The 19,628-nt window shown below is 33.8% G+C and overlaps 2 protein-coding genes across 2 annotated transcripts in view; one reads left to right on the forward strand and one right to left on the reverse strand.

Moving 5' to 3' along the window:
- Positions 1-1,037: 1,037 nt before the first annotated feature.
- Positions 1,038-19,628, forward strand: part of LOC112688173 (angiotensin-converting enzyme-like) — a 37,734-nt gene continuing 19,143 nt past the window's right edge. The window contains exons 1-11 of the mRNA XM_025561243.1: positions 1,038-1,525; positions 2,365-2,737; positions 9,516-9,674; positions 9,961-10,057; positions 10,168-10,311; positions 10,387-10,578; positions 10,654-10,751; positions 10,827-10,996; positions 11,786-11,910; positions 11,971-12,214; positions 14,376-14,474. Coding sequence (XP_025417028.1) covers positions 1,356-1,525; positions 2,365-2,737; positions 9,516-9,674; positions 9,961-10,057; positions 10,168-10,311; positions 10,387-10,578; positions 10,654-10,751; positions 10,827-10,996; positions 11,786-11,910; positions 11,971-12,214; positions 14,376-14,474 — 1,871 coding nt within the window. The 5' untranslated portion in view covers positions 1,038-1,355. The remainder of the gene's footprint in view (positions 1,526-2,364; positions 2,738-9,515; positions 9,675-9,960; positions 10,058-10,167; positions 10,312-10,386; positions 10,579-10,653; positions 10,752-10,826; positions 10,997-11,785; positions 11,911-11,970; positions 12,215-14,375; positions 14,475-19,628) is intronic.
- On the reverse strand, positions 14,481-19,530 carry LOC112688175 (glycine-rich cell wall structural protein 1-like). Its single transcript, XM_025561245.1, has 3 exons — positions 19,288-19,530; positions 19,163-19,175; positions 14,481-17,298 (listed from the first exon to the last, which is right to left on the reverse strand). Exons 2-3 carry the CDS (start codon positions 19,166-19,168, stop codon positions 15,535-15,537), a joined length of 1,770 nt encoding a protein of 589 aa, XP_025417030.1. The 5' UTR covers positions 19,169-19,175; positions 19,288-19,530; the 3' UTR covers positions 14,481-15,534.

Consider the following 19,628-nt stretch of genomic DNA (forward strand, 5'->3'; position numbering starts at 1 on the left):
CAAAATCTAAAATTCTTCTTTTTTTTCATCGATGTTTTCTTTATTTCGAATTGTGCACAAAATATCTCACAATGTAAGTAGAACGTCCGTAGAAAAATGTATTGCCTTCCATTTTAAAAATAATAGTTATAATTATTTTATTTAAGTTACTTGAACGATATATATTATAAATATTATTTTACTAAATTATTCAGTACACAATGATCGAGTTTTTTTTTTTTATAACTAAAAAACACGGTAAAACCACAGATCGACTTGGTACAATATATTTTTTCGAGTACTGCTCGATATAATTTTGAACTAATGACGTTATTGGAGTTCATACACCAGAAATTTTGTAATGCATTACACCGTAATGTGTATAATATGGATATCAATGCCTTGATAATTTTAATTTTCGCCACTTCAACTGGATGGTAAGAAGGCGGATGTGTTACGATACAAATGACTATTATCGATAGCTGCATTGTAACACGCGCTGGGGGCAAATGATATAGCGTCTATATTAGACTAAATCCACACGTCTTCATAAATCAGGAAACATGAGTCAAGAGGTACCTGTTTATTATTCGCATAGAACATATGTGACGGACAAACTAATTGATCGATAATATCACGGTGGCTATTGACAAAATGAACAAAAAAAAAAAAATATATATATATATACATATAAATAAATACGTTTTCAATACAATATTGTATTATCGTTTCCGAAAATCCAATTTTTATTGTTTTTTTTTTTCATTCATTTGAATGCACTATACATAAAATGCTCCTCGTAAAACTATATTTTTTCGTAATTATGTTTTGAAAGACGCGTTGAAAAAAAAAACCTAAAAAAATATCCACTTCTTGTTGGCAGATCTCGTTGACTGTTATACGGTTCAAGGCGAGCTTTCGACACGCGTTGCGGCCGCCGTCCTGCGGAGGAGAAGCGTTATGTGTGCATCGTTTCCCCACCTGCGCTGGCTGTTGTTATTATTATTATTATTATTATTAATAGGAAGCCCGGCGGCGGCGTTCAAGTCTCCTAGTCGTCGCCGTTGTTATCACTACATACGACTCATTAGGTCGGCTCATATATGCAACGAGCATTATTAGTCTCTCCGCAGTCCGAACATCGCAGTGCTCGCGTTTTGGTTTGTGCCGTAGGAATTTTCTCGTTTCAAATGCCATAACTTTTTTTATGTTGTTTTATTTTTTTTTTTTTTATAAAAAAAAAATAAATAATCATCGTGTGTATTTCTTCTTTTCAACCCGTTCCAGGGAGTTATTGTGGAAATAAGTATACCGGTAATAAACGCGTACACGTATCAATACACACGATTTTATTTTTTTTTTTTACCGCGGGCAAAATGAACGCCTTAACGATGGTGGTCGTCGTTTCGGCCGCGGTCCTGTTCGCGTCCAAGCCGGTCCGATGCCAGACCGACCGCGTGGACAACAAATACTTAGATCCCAACGACTATTTCCTTGCCGGCGGAAATCAACAAGACCGCCGTCGTATTCAAGACGCGTTCAACAGGTACGGTTTTCATTACTGTGAATTTACGTGTTTTCGTGTCCTAACTCGATTAGCGAAAATATCTGATAAATAATTATTATAAGCACTTCTTTATGTTTGGAAAATATCAAATAGCATAACGATACATATTGAATGGGCTGTCGTGGTGACCCGTATCGTGTTTATACATTTTAAAACATCTTTTAGAAAACTGAACCAGAAATAAACGAACGAAATTCTCTCGTCTAAATGACCTCTAACCCAATCTATTGCGTATACAGCCATTAGTTCCATATGTAAACGCGATGAACAGTATCGCATTTGCTATACTGTTTTTATTAAGCCCGATACTTGATAATTGCGATTTTTGTCATTTACCACTGTTTATTTTAAACGATAATCGTCTACAATAATCGAAATTCCGTTATTGCGTTGATATTTGTCTTATGGTAAACGAACTAATATATTTCAAAAGACAAATACATGTAATTAATCAATGATATATACATGATTATACTTACAGCAGTGGGTAGATTAGATATAGATCAGGCACGATACACATTAGATCGGCTATGATTTACGTAATTCTAATTGTTATAAATCAAATGTTTGTTAAAAATCGTGGTCAGTATTTAACAATCGAAAATAAAAACCTATTATGAAAATAGAAAACAAAATATACGAATAATCCATTCAGAAACCGTTCGGTTTCTAATGTATAAATATTATACTAGTATTTAAGACCAACCATGGTCTGCGGTGATTCAAAATCACGCTCATGTCGATATGATGATAATAATTATATGGTAATAATAATACATTAATAATACGTGTTTCGGTACACCGTGTGGCTTGGGCAGGTACGCTATACAGCGGCAACAGCAAGAGGATCAGCAGCCGCAGATCGGTTTCGACGGGATATTTCAACAGCAGCAACAACAGCAACAGCAACAGCAGCAGCAGCAGAAGCAACAGCAAGGGTTCCAAAGGGGTGGCAGAAAATTCACCACGGACGAACCCGGCCAGAACTTCGACACGTCCGGCCGGTTCACGTCCAGGTCCGACCCCCAGCTGTCTTCGCCTTCGCAACAGGGACCGTTGACGCTGTCCAACAGCAACATAAGACAGCTGTTGCAGCAGCTCGACGTGGCCGGATCGCAACAGTGCAATCTGAACGTTCAAGCGCAATGGGATTTCGAGACGAACGTCAACGAAGGGACGCAAATAAGAGCGGTACGTAAACAAACTCGTGTCTGTGTATAAACGGCGAAATTCGTTAAATTATTCTTATCATTATTAACTACATCCTTTGTTTGGTTTAAATCGCTGTTTAACATTTTTATCTCTTTTCCGCTTGGGGAACGTGACTGGCCCGAATGACAATATTTGTTGTATGTTCATATTACATGAAAAGTGAAACCACAGCGTGCATGTGATTTTGAGACGTCGATAGTAAAAATATACATGATTCTAGTCCATTTGTTTTTATAAATTTACGACATTTATTTAAACCCCAATGATTTTACATTTCAAACGTTAATACTTTTAAAAATAATAAAATTATTTTCTTTAATTTTAATATTTTTTTTTTTATTATGTACCTCATTATAATTTTTTAATTTAAACAAATATGGTCAGTTGCAATAAACGTACGAAGATTATTGTTTTTTTTATATACATAAATATTTCTCTACATTTTTACACTTAATGAAATACTAGCTGAACAACTCAGCCTTCTCCGGGATGTATTAGTCACTTTTAGATTAGGGCAATTATTATTTTTACGTCAAAAATGGTATTAGAATGGAAAAATCGCATAATTGTCGGTTATTTTAATGACATTTATTTTTATTTGTCATTACTATTTTGAATTATATGAACTTCAGTTGATAGTTTATAAACAACATATTAAACAAAATAAAATATTTTCAAGGCAAAAAAAAAAAAATCTACACATCCAGTTCAGAACCCAAAACTGTTTTGATTCTAAAAGTGCGAATTTGAAATTATTTTTTTATTGCATCTATACAGAGTAATAAGTAAATTTAAAGTGAATCAGTATAGAAATGTCAACTAAAATGTCATCAATCAATAATTCAATTTTATCTGAATAATGTATTATTATTTACATATAAACATAGGTAACAAGTAATACGTATACAAATATAATCGAATATTTTATTTACATATATTTTGTATTTACCTGTAAATTAGTAAATTTAAGTTATATACATTTTTAAATATACACTTGGATATACGCATATATTTCATAAAACCACAATCGTAAAATAAAATTGGGTTTTCCATACACGAATTACTTTAAAATAGTTTTGTGCGTGTGTAACGAAGTACTTAATATCTTATTTTAATCACTCATCAAAATTTAAAATAAGTACACTGAAAAATTATTTTGATATCGAAACTTTCGTTTAAATTAAAAGTATGTATTATTCATTTAATTTTGAATTTTTGTAACTTTTTATTTGACTATTTTCAGTTAGTCGCCTTGGGACTTGAATAAAAAAACTAGTAAACACATAAAAACTGTAATAACACTAATCAGTATTCTGTTGACGTAGAGAAAATATTTGATAAATGTACGTGTTGATACAATTGTAAAAACGTTTTTGAATAATTTTATTTTACTAGTTTTTCTCATATACGAGTACACTGCACCTTCGAATAAATTTACAAGATTTAATGGTATACATAGTTGTAGTATTTGAAAACATAAATGTTTATTTCATTTTTAAATTCTCGATTTTGATTAATGTTTTAAGTGAACGGTAATCACGAAATGTTTAGTTTCAAATAGTAGGTTATGTGGCAAAGCTACGTAAATGCTTCTAGAAAATAATACACCGACGATAATTAATTAATTTCAAAAATTAGTTAGTCAACAATAAATGCGTGTGTAACTTTAGCTGACCATGAATATTTCTTTGAATTTAAAGACTAGTCTAAGGACCTTATTAAATTTAATGCTCGGTAGAAATAAATACTAAAAAATATTTTTTTTGTAATTTTTTTATTATTTTTTTAATGGTTACGCATAAATATTAATGATTATACAATAATTAAGGTTTGAATAATGTACTGTATGTATAATTATTTTAGAAATGGTTAAAGAGACAAATGCATTTTTACTTTCGTTACGAACACATTCAAATTGTTAAATTTTTATTGACTAATTGATTAGTTAAAGTTATTATTTCTATAACTGATTATAGTGATCTCGGAGTTATCGACTATTATATAGTCATAGTGAAGAGAATCAATTTAGTATTGCTTACTAAAGGAGAAATTGAGATTCTTGAATATTTTATTTTTATTAGATAGGTACTTATATATACACTTGTATATTATTAAAAAAATGAGTTACAACACTACGTCAGAGTTTTAGATGTTCATTTAAAACATTTTCGTTTTAGGTTTTTGGATAATCTTTGGTGCGTTTAACTTTTGGTTTTTTTAGAATATAAATGAGAGTAAATTATTTATATGTACATATATTGTCTAGTGATTTTCCACTACTGAAAATCGTACTATAAATGGTTGTATATATAATTTAATGAGTACAGTAAATTTAAATATTTTAAAACAAAATTTAGTAAATAAACAGTATTATCTTAAAATGTATTTTTATAATAATAATATTATTGATCATAATAGTACGTGATGCCAGAATTTGGATATCGTCTCGCTTCATTCGTTTTAGTGTAAAATACACAATAGAGTTATATTGTTTCAATTGAAACGTGTCAATCACAGTTTGTGGTATACCACACTTGATAATTGATTTTAAACTAGATATAGGTAGGTTGGTATTAGGAGAATACGAAAATACGACCTTTCTGAAATACAATGTCCAGCACTCGGTTTCCGATTAATATATAAGCTGGGTAAGACTATAATAGAAATGTTGCTACACCGAAAAACATTAGCTTAAAAGTAAAAGTAATGAAAATCAACAGGGTGCGCCTTGACAAGTTTCAAATTATAATCGTATACAGTTAAAACGTTATAATGATATTATGTTAATTAAGATGTCACTATTATATTATATTGGACTAAATATGGATAGTACTTATAAGCATTTAGAATTGATTAGTATTATTTTATTCTTATAATTAAACCCGCTTAAATTATTCACAATTTTTGCAAAAAAGACCAAAAGAAAATTATTGATAAATATTCTACTTCATTGTTAACATTTTTAAGGTAATTAAAAAAAAAAAAAAAAAAAAAAATAACGCATATTTACGTAAATGTTTTACTCGAAAACGTTTGAAATATAATCATAATTTTGACCGTATAGCGTGTCCAATAATTGGATTAAACATTTAGCTCAACTGAAATTGTTATTTTTATTTTACGTTCACTTCCATTGAAGTCTCAAAAACGAGCGACATACATTGGATGTTTCCAAATTTGTAATTCATTGTAATTGTTAAGCTCAACATCAATAATTCGTTATACAAAAAAAAAAAAAAAAAAAATGAAAAAAAATATTAACGTGAAAAGTAAAAATTTGAACAATCGTTACGGATCATATTTTCCCGCTGTTGTTACGAAAAATTTCTGTTACGCCGCAAAGCTTTTATGATTTAGGTACATAAAATATTTAGGACGATATTAAAGAAAAAACACAGTAATAAATAAGTGAATCCGAATTTTCTCTTGGATGCCCTCAAGAATTTTCTTCGACGCCCTCAAGGGAAATCGCGAACCCGAGGCCCCGTAGGAATCGCTACGATCATTATTCTCATACGTGTCTTTCGGATCGTCGTCGAGTCGCACGAAGTTAGACGTCCGGGACTTTTGACGAAGTCCGTTTACGGTTTTGGATTTTTTCTCTCTCTCTCTAAGAAACACTGTCGATCACGTCGGCTAACCGACGTTAACGGACGATCGGAGGACGCGGTTAATACATACAGGTACGAAGCTACTGCCGCGTGATCGTCGATCCGATCGAAAACTTTATTCGAATTTTCGCCGAGCCCGCGCGATCACGATGCGGTTTTATATACGTACGCAGGGCTTCCACATCAAATTCTGGGCCCTTATACTAAATGTTTTTCCGGGCCCTTTACAAAACTTCCAATAATACAATTTACCATTAATTATAAAAAAAAAAAAAAATCAAGATTCGTAAACATTTTAACAGTATTAATGTCTTTTTTAATTTTTATCGAAATATTATCTAAATGAAAAAAAAAAACAAGTATTCATTAGTTTATATTTACTATATTTTTATTATTATTTATTAAGTTAAAATTTTATTCTACGGGCTTTGAGCTCAACAAACTCAGTTATCATGTCATCGAAATGTACTGTCGAAGCCAATGCGTTCTCCGTGTACAGAAGAGCAAGTGAGTTTCATCGTTCTTGACTCGTTGTGGACGTTTGCCGCGTCTTCGGTAAACTTGCCAAGCAACCGAAAGACTTCTGTGCTTCCGCCACAGTCCCTGGAACTTGCGTATACATATATTGCACGTTATAGTTAGGTACGAAAAGGTTGTTGGCAATAAAACGAATCGGGTTCTGCCCGGCCGGACGCGAGACAGGAAGGTCGACGCGGGCACATGGTCACGTCCTGCGGTGTTACGGCGATTTCACACCGTTTCGTTTTCGCGGCAACGCGCGCTCTAGCTTTTGGCGCGACCGTTCGAAAAACGTTCGCGCAACGACCGGACGATTTTGTTCAGTCGGACGGACGAGCATGACTAACGCGAGCACAACCTTGACATTGTTGCGCGACCGCAGTTGAACATAATAGAAGAAACGATATACATATATATATATATGTATATAATATCATATACAGGTGTAGCGTTTTTTTTTTTCGGTTTTTTTTTTTTTGTTTTTTCCACGTAGTTCCAAACGATATTATATTTTTCACGTAATGCTACGTCGGTGTACGTATTCGGACGCTACAACACCATTGCACGGTAACGCTGTTCGTAACTTTGATCGGCATTTCCCCCCCCCCCCATTCGCTTTACACTTTGTTATTGTTATCATTATTATCATAAGGGTGACATTGTTTTCTAATTGGACTCCGGAGAGTCCTTCGACACGTCAAACATAATAGGAGAGAAAAAAATAAATATATCCGACACTTTATTACAATATTATACGCACTATACACGGGTGCGTTTCGTTATAAGGATTTTTTTTTTTTTTTTTTTGAACCTTTTTTACGGCTTGAGGTTAGTCGTGACCAAGCGCTTTGATCTCCGACAACTATAATAAACGACCGCAGAAGTCTCCGGCATGTGCGACTACTATTATAGGTTTTCATTATTATTATTATTTTTTTTTTTATTAAAATTATTTTTATTTTTCGTTCGGCAGTCAGTCGAATATTTACGCTTCCTTGTTTCTTTTCGCGCAGAGATTACGCCGTGCGCGTAGGTACACCAGCACGTCGCGTAAATAATAAAGGGAAAAAAAATGATAAAACGACACATTGTAACGATATGTGCCTACTTTTTTTTTTCTCGCTTACTCGCCTATCCCTTCCCGTATCATTCTCGAATCATTACGCGTGCATGGGATTACAAAATCCGGTTAGCACATGGCAGCGTCCGTTACGCAACAATTCGAAAACGTTATTCCGTTTTATCAGCAGCGCATTGTTCATCCCGTAAGCGTGAGACCAAAGGTTACGAGTATGTGAATCTCAACCGAAATTGCACGGGAACCCCGTGCGGCTAGCCTTGATGATATGCGATTCGTGTTTAGACTCACGAGTGACGTGGTGTTCCCGCACCGACCGGATGGTTGCGTATCGCTTACCACATCGCAGGTATATACCATTAATGTGTACATGTATATATATATATATATATATATATTACTGTAAACAAAGTGTTTCGTTGTACTTAATACATATTTTAGAGTAATATTACGTTCATATAAAAACCTGGTACGTTTAGAAGTACTGGTCAAGTCATACTTTTCTCTAAATAGCGTCTGTCAAATCTACACTCCATATAAATATTTATAAAATTCAAGTAAGAAAAAGCATTATATTATATTATGACGAAAACATAACACTGTTATCGACTTTATTAAAGCTACACGGTAAATTTTACGATATTTACCTTATACCTCGTGGCTGTTGATTCCCAACGACTTTTGAAGTGTTTTAAATGATTTATTGAACTTGAAAGTTAGTTTTTATCCACATAAGATTAAACTTGTATAGTATTATTATGATTGTGTTTAGAAAATTTAACGTTTGAAACTTGTATGAATTAAAATACAACAAGTAATTATCTGATACTAAATAATGAACGATGCCAACATTATAATTATCTAAAAATTAAACAATGATTTATATCTGATTATAAACAAATACAATTCTCTGAGTAAAAGTCCTTCTGACTCTATAAAAACAATGAAAATAATTTTGATTTGCAATATGATTTATGTTTAAAATGTTAAAATATTATAGAAAATAATGTTTATGTGTTTTGATCGTTTTATTAGAATTTGAAACGACCTAATTAAAATAACAGAAAACCTTATTAGTTAATTGAAATTTAGACGATTTTAATTCTAACATTATTTTGATTTCAAATCGAACTACACATTTCTGTTGTATTATTATTTACAAATTTGTTTCGCTACGCGTTTGTCTGTAACAAGGCGTTTTGTATATGCAATTTACTAGCATGACCCATTGCTTTTCTTATTTTCAAATTATTGACACCTTATTATACAATATTCAGATGGACAGACGATGATACCTGTATTGGAAATTGGTTCTTCGAACGTAGTATGTTGCTGAAATAATATCAAATAAAACAATTTAAAATTTATTTGAAACCTAGACCACTGGGAACTAATTTATGTTAATCGTATCCATATGACGCAGGTAGACATGTAGTACAGAGTAGTGTGGCAATACTTATATTTCTCATGGACACGCCACTAAACATATTACGTATTATTGTTCATACACATCCCGTTAATCAATAATTTTGTTTTCAAAATGTTACAGTTGGAACAACAGTTGCTGTATTCCGAATTCCAGCGCAAAGTTTTCTCCATCATAAACAGATTGAATCTGGAAAACGTCATCGATCCTAATCTGAGACGACAGCTTAAGTATTTGTCTATGCCCGGACCTGCTGCACTGCCTCAAGACCAGCTGAGTCGAGTGAGAGTTGCAATTATATACAGCACATTTAAACGACGTACTTAAATGCGTAATTTTCACTGAGTTGAATGAACTTGTACCGAAAAAAAAAACTACTCGTCCATTTTATCATTTTCCTATTGGTCTAAGTTTTTGTAAAAAACAAGCGATATGTTTTTTCTTCTGTAACTCGTGACAGTAGTGAATTGCGCATATTTACATAATTTTTCGCTTTAGCAGTTGTTTCGAAACATAAAACCATAATTGTACGAACCACTTATAATAACGATAATTTTTTCTTTTTCAGTACAACCGGCTTATTAATGACATGTTGGCTGTTTATAATAGCGCTTCTATTTGCGCTTTTGACGAACCGTTGAAATGTGGTCTCAGGTTAGATCCAGGTACGTTCACGAAATACATTTTTCTGAGGTAGTTTAGATGACATTAAGATATAATCGCTTATAGAAAAAAAAAAAAAAAGAAGAAACACAAATATTATTTGATATTCTAGACTTGAACATAATAATGTCTCGGAGCCGTGATTGGAACGAACTTCAACACACTTGGATTGAGTGGAGACGGAGAACAGGACAAAAAGTCAGAGACATGTTCGAGCAGTTAGTAGACGTTAGCAATCAAGCAGCTTTATTGAACAGTATGTCATATTAATGTCATTATTTCTCCGATGGTCGACTGTATCAATAACGAGCATACAACTTATGTTTTCTAGACGTGTCCGACGCATCTGAAATGTGGAAGTTCCCGTACGAGTCGCCTTCGCTGCGGTTCGAATTAGAAGACGCTTGGGAACAAATAAAACCGCTGTACGAACAGCTCCATGCCTACGTCAGAAAGAAGTTACGTGACCTCTACGGACCCGAAAGAATAAGCCGAGAAGCGCCATTGCCTGCTCACGTCTTAGGTTGTGGTCATATTTCGAAGGAATAATCCTTTTGATTTTGTATTTGTGTTTTGATTGCTGTTCTATTGATTTCAGGGAACATGTGGGGCCAGTCATGGGAAAACATATTAGACCTCACTATACCGTATCCCGGAAAGAACTATTTGGACGTCACGCCACAAATGATTAAACAGGTATACATTTTTCGTCATGGATGGAAAATAGTAAGAGGAAAGTTTCCGTACAATTAACTTGTAACGCTTACACAGGGGTACACGCCAGCTGCAATGTTTAGAGTGGCCGAAGAGTTTTTCATATCGTTGAACATGAGTTCAATGCCTCAATCTTTTTGGGCCAATTCTGTGACCGAAGAACTTCCGGGTCAACCTATCATATGTCAACCTTCAGCTTGGGATTTTTGCAATCGACAGGACTATAGGTAATTATTCGTGCAGATATCGTGCACGGTGTCCGTCATATATTCATGTAGGTCGTAACAGAGGAAGTCAAATGGAATGGTATACAAAAAGAGGTTCTGAAAAATTAATAAAATAATCAAGTTTGAGGATGGAAACATTTTAAATAGAAATTCAGCGAATACTACAGATCTGTATTTACCAATTAATCAATTACATAAGACTTTGTATAAATGTATTTGTATACTGTTTTAATATAGCATTATAATAATCATTGTAACAAAAATCCGATAAAATGTTTAAAGTTTTACTCTTAAGTAGGCGCGTGCCTATTTTTAATGTTTATAGTCGCTTGAGAGTCTATCAGACCCATTTTTAAAAATGTGTAATATATGTACCTATAGAAAGTTCATTTTTTTTTTTAATTTAAATTCATAATGGGTTACCATATGATATATGAATATGATTAAAAATTTAATAATACAAATTCAAATAAAAATAAATACAAAACTATGTGCATTACTAAAAATTATATTACCTTTTATGATACATAATACATACGTTTTGTTTTATGTGGGGTATGCTAGATCCCCACACGTCTGTTTAAAGGTTAATATCAAATTTAAAAATAATCGTTTAAAATGTTTTTAAAATATTCGTTTGGTACAAGGAAAAAGATTTAAAAATTTCAAATAGTTAACATATTGTTGTTTCAAAATATTTTTTTAATAAATCATTAAAAATTACTTGTAACGAAACTTACTTTGATTTTACTCTTGTATCTGCAGTATCACGATTTGATATATTTTCAGAATCAAAATGTGTACTCAAGTCAATATGAAAGACTTCATAACTGTTCACCATGAAATGGCTCACGTACAATACTTTTTGAATTATAAAAAACAGCCGAAAGTGTATCGCGATGGTGCTAATCCAGGTAGGATTCGAATTGATTTGGTTTCTAAAGGGATATCACTTAACTTTTGTGATTTCTAAGGTTTCCACGAGGCCATAAGCGAAGCAATATCGCTCTCCGTATCGACGCCTAAACATTTGCAAACATTGGGATTGATACTGAACTCCGTCGATGACATCCCCCACAACATCAATTATCTCTTCGGATTGGCTATGGATAAGCTCACGTTCTTACCGTTCAGCTTGGCCCTTGACTTGTGGCGCTGGGATATATTTAAAGGGACAACGCACAAGGAAAGATATAATTGTCACTGGTGGGACTTACGGTAATTTACGTTTCGAATATTTTTATTATTATTGTCGTCGACAAATTATCGTGCTTTGTTTGCTTTGTTGCTGATTTTGCGCTTAGTAATGATTTAGTGTAATTGGTGTTTTTATGTTAATATGTAACGGTACGATTAATTACTCAGTTTACATGTGTATTGTCAGTGAAATCAGCTGATGTATAGAAACAGTTGTGTGATAAATAAATGTACAATAATAAATGTATTTTTCAAGATGAGTGAGTACCTTTGATATACACATTTTACGCATTTGTAATGAGCAGTATTATAATAACAATTCATAAAAATGATGAACACTAATTTTGTGGAAACGGTGTAGACAGACAATCCGCCGTTTTATTTGAAATCAATCAGTAATCATAGGAAAACCATTATTATTACTATCGATATACCAATGCCTAGGTTTAACATTAAACAAATGACAATAGGAAACATGCTGATGATATGGTGACATGGTTTTATCATAAATGAATTATTTAAATAATATTAAATCATTTGTCTCAGTTGTAAACTAAAATTGTTCATTCTCTCTGCACACAATTAAGCTCTTAAGTAGTGAAATGCTGTAATTCATCTCTGACAATCATAAAAAAAAAAAAAATGTATATACAATTGAATCTCCATTGTATAAGTCAATTGCGATATTAGCTACGGTTAGTAGTCATAATACTTCTTAAAACAAATCGATTATATAATCTCGATATAAATATTAACTTCAACCACAAAGTAGTAAATAATTAAATAATGCATTACTAATACTTCAATAGGAGTGGCCGAAAGTTTAATGATCAAGGTTTTTCAAATAAAAAATGTTCTGTAATCACTTCCTAAATTATTTACACCTCACATAAACCTCATGAGTCATTGTTTGAGTCGAATTAAATTCATCTAGTACAGGAGTTTCTATTCGAATAGTTCGTTTTAAATTTATTCGGCCCAACCTTGGATAAAATTGCCCATTGATAATTAAAATAACAAATATTCCTAACTGAATAGGTTTACATATAATATCACATTTAAAAATTATGGACAATAATTTATTGTTATTATTAAACATTCATATATCCTACACATAGATTACATATAAAATTTCACAGTTATTTGCCATTAACTTTCTTTTATAATTTATTGGTAAGTACTAGGTTTTAATATTGTAAAACATATCGTTAAAAAATGATGTTATTATGATGTTATTTAAGAATGAGTGAAAAAAAAAAATAATAATAAAATAACAACAATGATATGCGATGTATTAATAACATATTATTAGTATTATTGCTACGAGTAAATTTCATACTTAATTAATTATTGATATTGGTAAAGTATTACAATAATGTCTGTACAAATAATTTGCTAAAACAATACTACTTTGTTCATTGATGTACATACTTTGTTTTTACTTATCACTAAATTTACGTAGTCAGAAGTTGAACTCAATTGCACTAAATATGTATAGGTAAATCTTTAATGGTAAACGTTGGATATGAGATAGGTTAAGTGTACTCTGTGATCGATAATATCGCAGAATTTATGAAATCAGAATGGCCACTGATAAGATTTTACACTGATAACTGATAACATAGGGAAGTTCAAAAATCATTCGGCCATTGTTGTGGAGTTCCAACATTGTGTTCATTTCATACATTATGCGGTTTAATGAACACAATATGCATCAAAACTGTGAAGTACGTTCAATGTTTTCAACACAATCTCCACAGATTAAATGTTATCACTGTCAAAGTGATAAGAAATCAGGACTCTATACATATGGCGGATAAATCTTGTTTACGTCTACAAGTGATCATTTAAATTTCATAAATCCTGCGACAATGTACAAATGTAATAACTAACATAAGTAAGATGACGCGTGGATGTCTGTCCAGAGCTCGAAACGATTCTTACGATTTAGTATACCTAGTCTCAAACAGAACGAAAAAAACTTATATTTATACTCCGGGGGATTATCGTCGATACCGCAACAAGTGTACGGATTTCATAAATTATTAATGTACTCGTGTCTTAAGGATTTTTCATCTCACGTTCTATTTTAAAATTGTTTTTATGTTTGAATTCGATTCAAAATTACGATTTTACAGCGTTTTTTTTTTTTTTTTTTTTTTTAATTTTTCATGTAACTCAGAGAGCGTCTTGGCGGAGTGAAGCCTCCTGTGCTCAGATCCGAAACCGATTTCGATCCAGGATCTAAATATCACGTACCGGCCAACATCCCGTACATCGGGTAAGTACACGATATGTACATATCTGCACGGTTAATGGGTGTAAACGGTCACAGTCACAGGTACATAATAAAGTACCTTCGTTTTTACATTTTCACGGAACAGTTTCACCGACGGACGGCGCGTGACAATATATTACGCCCGTCGTCCAATAGGATAATTTCATAGTAATAATACGACTTAACAGTATAATAGGTAAATAATATTGTACAGTAACTGCGTACAAAATGACAAATATCTAATGGAACTGTGTGTATTTTTGTCAACATATCCAATACGATTTCGTCGTTTCGCAGGTTCATTATTATTATTGTTATGTTCGTTTTATGAATTTTATGTACATGACACAAGGGAGGGGCCACGCACAATCCGCAAACGGTTTCGGTTTCTTCTCCTGTAATGCGGTATGTCGTCGTCGTCGTCGTTGTTGTTGTTGTTATTGTTACAATAAATGACGTGTACACGCGCGCGGCATACCCGAACGGGAAACGAAAGCGGAATTCATTTCAGTTTTCGAACATTTTATAACGACCGAAATAATCGGTAATTGCTTTTGCATTTTCCGCGACCCGGCACTACGAGGAAAACACGGATACGCGGGATGGCGTGTGCGGATCGGTAAATAAATAATGAGCTCATTTCACATGCCGGAATGGACCGAATGACATCCACGACCGTTGTGTCACACTCTCTGTCTGTTCGATGTTTTAAATTTTTCCATTTTATTCCGATGTATCACGTTTTCGTGTACAACAAAACATTTCGCACCGGGTACGAGATTTATATATCGATTAAAGGAGTCAACGTTAATGTTGATGTCGAAGAGTGCACTGACTATCTAGCAAACTATTCTAATTCTACGGCTACGACTACGATAAGACACGGTAATGTCCGTTTAAGTTTTACGGATATTATTACGACAGCATAATATTACGATCGAGCGACGCGTATCGTGTCGGACGGATAAAGGTACAGTAAAATCTACTTGATTATTGGTGCCGATCACGACGAGCTCGATAAATGGCAACGAATCACTTACTATTTGGTAAAAATCGAAGGCGGTCACCCGCGGGTCCCGTAATCTTCGTTGCCTCCGTAGGCGTCCGGCGTCCCTTGGTCCTGGCCCCCGATCGCGGTTAAGGCGTTCTCGTAATTGTTCACGAACGCAGTGCCGTATCCCGCAGTGTCAATTCCCGAACTTTCCTGGACAGATCCTTGCCGGTATGCGTCGCTGTTCTTCGTCGAATGCTCGTTACCGTAACCGTGGTGGGATTGCGTGTGCACTGGTATGTGGACGGGAACTTTGACTTCCACCGGGTACGGTACGGGCACCTTGACCGGCACTTTTACCGGAACCTTGACCGGGTACGGCACCGGCCGATCCACGTGCACCGGGTACGGTTTAGGTACGTGCACCGGATACGGCCTGTCCACCGGCACTTTAATCGGGTACGGTACCTTCCTCTCCACCGGGTAGGGATACGGCTTGTCGATCGGTATGTGCACGGGCACGGGCCGATCAATCGGTATCTTCACGGGGTACGGGACCGGGTGATTGACGGCCACCGGCACTTTTTTCTCGATGTAAACCGGATACGGTTTCGGCACGTGCACCGCCACCGGCCTGTCCACGTTCACTTTGACCGGGAACGGTACGTGCTTCTCGACCGTCACCGGATACGGTTGTGGTACGTGTATGCGCACCGGGATCGGCACCTGTTTCTCGATGTGCACCGGATACGGCTTGTGGACCGGATACGGCACGGGCTTTTCGTAGGGTACCCGGACGGGGTACAGGACTTTTTTCTCCACGTGCACCGGATACGGCACGGGCACTTCCTTCGTCACGTATACGGTCTTGACGTGTCCGCCGAATCCTCCTCCGTAACCGCCTCCTTCGTGGCCGTTTCCACCGTAACCTCCTCCGTAGCCGTCTCCTCCGTGGCCGCCTCCTCCGTAGCCTCCTCCTCCGTAGCCTCCTCCTCCGTAGCCGTCTCCTCCGTGGCCGCCTCCTCCGTGGCCGCCTCCTCCGTAACCGCCTCCTCCGTGGCCGCCTCCTCCGTGGCCGGTTCCTCCGTGGCCGCCTCCTCCGTGGCCTCCTTCTCCGTGGCCGCCTCCTCCGTGGCCGCCACCGTTATAATTTCCTCCTCCGTGACTGCCTTCTCCGAAACCACCGTCTCCCCCATGATCACCTCCTCCGTGACCACCAGCGTTGCCTCCGCCGTAGCCTCCTTCGTTGTTGGATGTCCCGTGTGCGTCATCGTTCCCTCCGCCATCTCTGAAATCGCCGTCACCTCCGTAGATTTGGAACGCTTGAGGTGAACCGTAATAGGCGTTATGTTCGGCATCAACACCGTTACTGTGACCGAAAAAACCTCCTCCACCGGAAAAATCGTTTTTCCCTTCTTGGTTAAAAAAACTGGCCATCCAGCCATGGTTATTGGCATTCTTCGCTCCTTGGAATCCGTGATTACCCGAACCAGCGTTTCTGCCATTACCTTGAACGCCTCTGTTGAAGAAGAAATGGTTAAAACCGTAACCGTTGTTATGGTTTGCGTGGTTGGCCAATGGATTTTCACTGTGCCCCTCGTTTCCATTTCGACCATTGGCGTTTCCAAACGAATGACCCAAATAATCAGAATTGTCTGGCGACGAGTGTGAATTGGTTTTTTGGCCGTATCCTAACGCATTGCTTAAGCCTCTTTTCTCTGTTTTTTTTGATTCGGTCGATTCTTCCACGGAGTCGATCTGTTTTTCGTCGGGTGGCTTGTTGTGTTCAGCTAACGCGTGAGTCAGTAGCAACGTTAAAAATAACCATTTTTGTTTCTGCGAACGAAAATCACGGATTAATTTAGTAGTTGATTTTCGTAAAACTGTGCGTACAATGTTTTCATTTTCGTCAACCCATAGAAATTCAAACTATATTATAATGAAACATGTGCACCCAATTTCACGCACACCAGTAATATACTCGTAAGCGTAACTACACACAGTTATTATACTATTAGTGTCATCAAAGACGTCGCGTGCAACCGCAAACACCATAGTGAAATGATTATTTGTGGAACATAACATGGATTGCTACGTCGGTATTTTTATTATTTTGTACAAAATATGTCTTAGAAATCGAAAAGATTTAATCATTTAGTTGTACCTTACTAAAATCTCAACTCGTTTCAGAAATGTTGATTTATTGTATGAAATATATAGTTCTGGTTAAAAAAAAAATTTAATTTTAAGTTTAGCCCTGGTTGGATTTTCTTAATGTATTTCGTAGAAAAATAAATTCATCATGAGCTTTCTCAGTGGAATTGATTATAAATTATTCCTTGATAAATAAAGAATAAATAATTATATAAGTAAAAATGATAATATTAGTCATATGTATTATTGGTTTAAAATGTGAAGTTTTCTAAAATATTATATATTAATTATGGCATTTATTATTGGTACGAATTAATTTATCGATTATTATCTTAAAGTTCTAAATTATTTTACAACCTTTTGGAATTTCATTTGATATTTCGTATACTTCGTATAACAACTATATTAAGTGAAAACAAATATAATATAATTGTTTACGTTTAATAGTTTTTTATTTGCCATTATTTTTGTTTTACAATTGATTGATACTATGTTATAGTATTATATATCATTAAAAATTATGTTTATCTTACTTAAGAACGAGTGAAAAAAAATATGTTAAATATTTATATAAAATATTATATTCGAATGTTATCTTTATTTTTTTTATAATATATTTTATAAAACTTATATTTTTAAAAATACATTTTTAACTAAAATAAAATTGAAGAACTGAATTAAATTAGAACACTTTTAAATAGGTAGTTATTTCATGAGCTTTAAGGAATTTCAGTTATCAAGTAGTTTTAAATTAAAATAAAGTTAATATTTTAACATAATTTGATTTACATTTTGATATATTGAAAATATATAATTATATCAATTACATATAAACTGTTTTATTTTGAATAAAATTCGTCTAGGTTTTAAACTTTAAAGTAATTTTTATAAACATCCATTAATTTAAAATTTTCTTTTTTGACTGAATATATATTTCTTATAACAATTTCGTTAATTTTGAATTTTTTCTATATGATTCATTTTATAGTTAATTGTTCATTTAGAAATTATTTTTTTTATTTTTACGTGTACCCATTAAAATTAACACATTTTAGCACTCGGATTTTTTAGTTAGTCGTGGAAGATTCTTTTTTTTATATTTATTTTGTTTAAAATGTTTGGTGCAGATGATCAAGTTATTTATTCTAAATACAAATAGGAGTAATGATATTAGAATTGAAAATTAAAATTTTTATTTATGGTATTTATCATGTATAGTAAATTTTAACTACCACATTATTTCTATAAATCAATACTCAATTTGAATTTTGAATGTTACTCATACAGTAAAAAAGTGTATATTTTATATACACATGTTATTTTAACTTATTCTAACGTATTATTTATGCTATTATTTATAGTGATTCTAGTTTTCTTTATAGAATTTATTTTATTAATTTGATGTAAAATTTTAAAAAAAATATTTATTAAAATATTATATACATTATAAAATTAAATGTCATGTCAATTAAAAAACAAAAGTAAAGTTGAAAAAATTATTTATTAAAAAGTATTCATAAAAAACATTAGTATTAAGTGTACTTACTTCCATTGAACGACTGATTATTCACGTTGGTTTTGAATAAAGTATTGCAATAAATAGAATTGTATTTTATCACAGTATATTTTTCAAGTTGGATTGTAAAAAAACATTATCGAAGCAATACTTACTTTATCGCGAACCAAAACTGTGTATGAAAAAATTTACTTTCCACAAACGTCTAATTATGTTTGATGCACATTCAGACTATGATATATTTTATGCTGGTTTTCTTAATATATCAAAAATATTGTTTGAAAATTCCCCTCCATAATATGATTGTAACCAATCCGTGTACATTTCTATGCGACAGTCTTCCGGTGGTATTCAGAAGACCATTTTCCTCTCTCTTTGAACCGTTTCTTTATTATACGCTCTACCCATTTTCTTTTCCCCCAACTATATTGTACCAGAAACGATGATACAATATGGAATAATAATAATAATAATAATAAAAAAAAACATTGTATTT

Source organism: Sipha flava, unplaced genomic scaffold (assembly GCF_003268045.1).
Source record: "Sipha flava isolate LNK unplaced genomic scaffold, YSA_version1 37_pilon_pilon, whole genome shotgun sequence".
Classification (NCBI taxonomy): domain Eukaryota; kingdom Metazoa; phylum Arthropoda; class Insecta; order Hemiptera; family Aphididae; genus Sipha; species Sipha flava.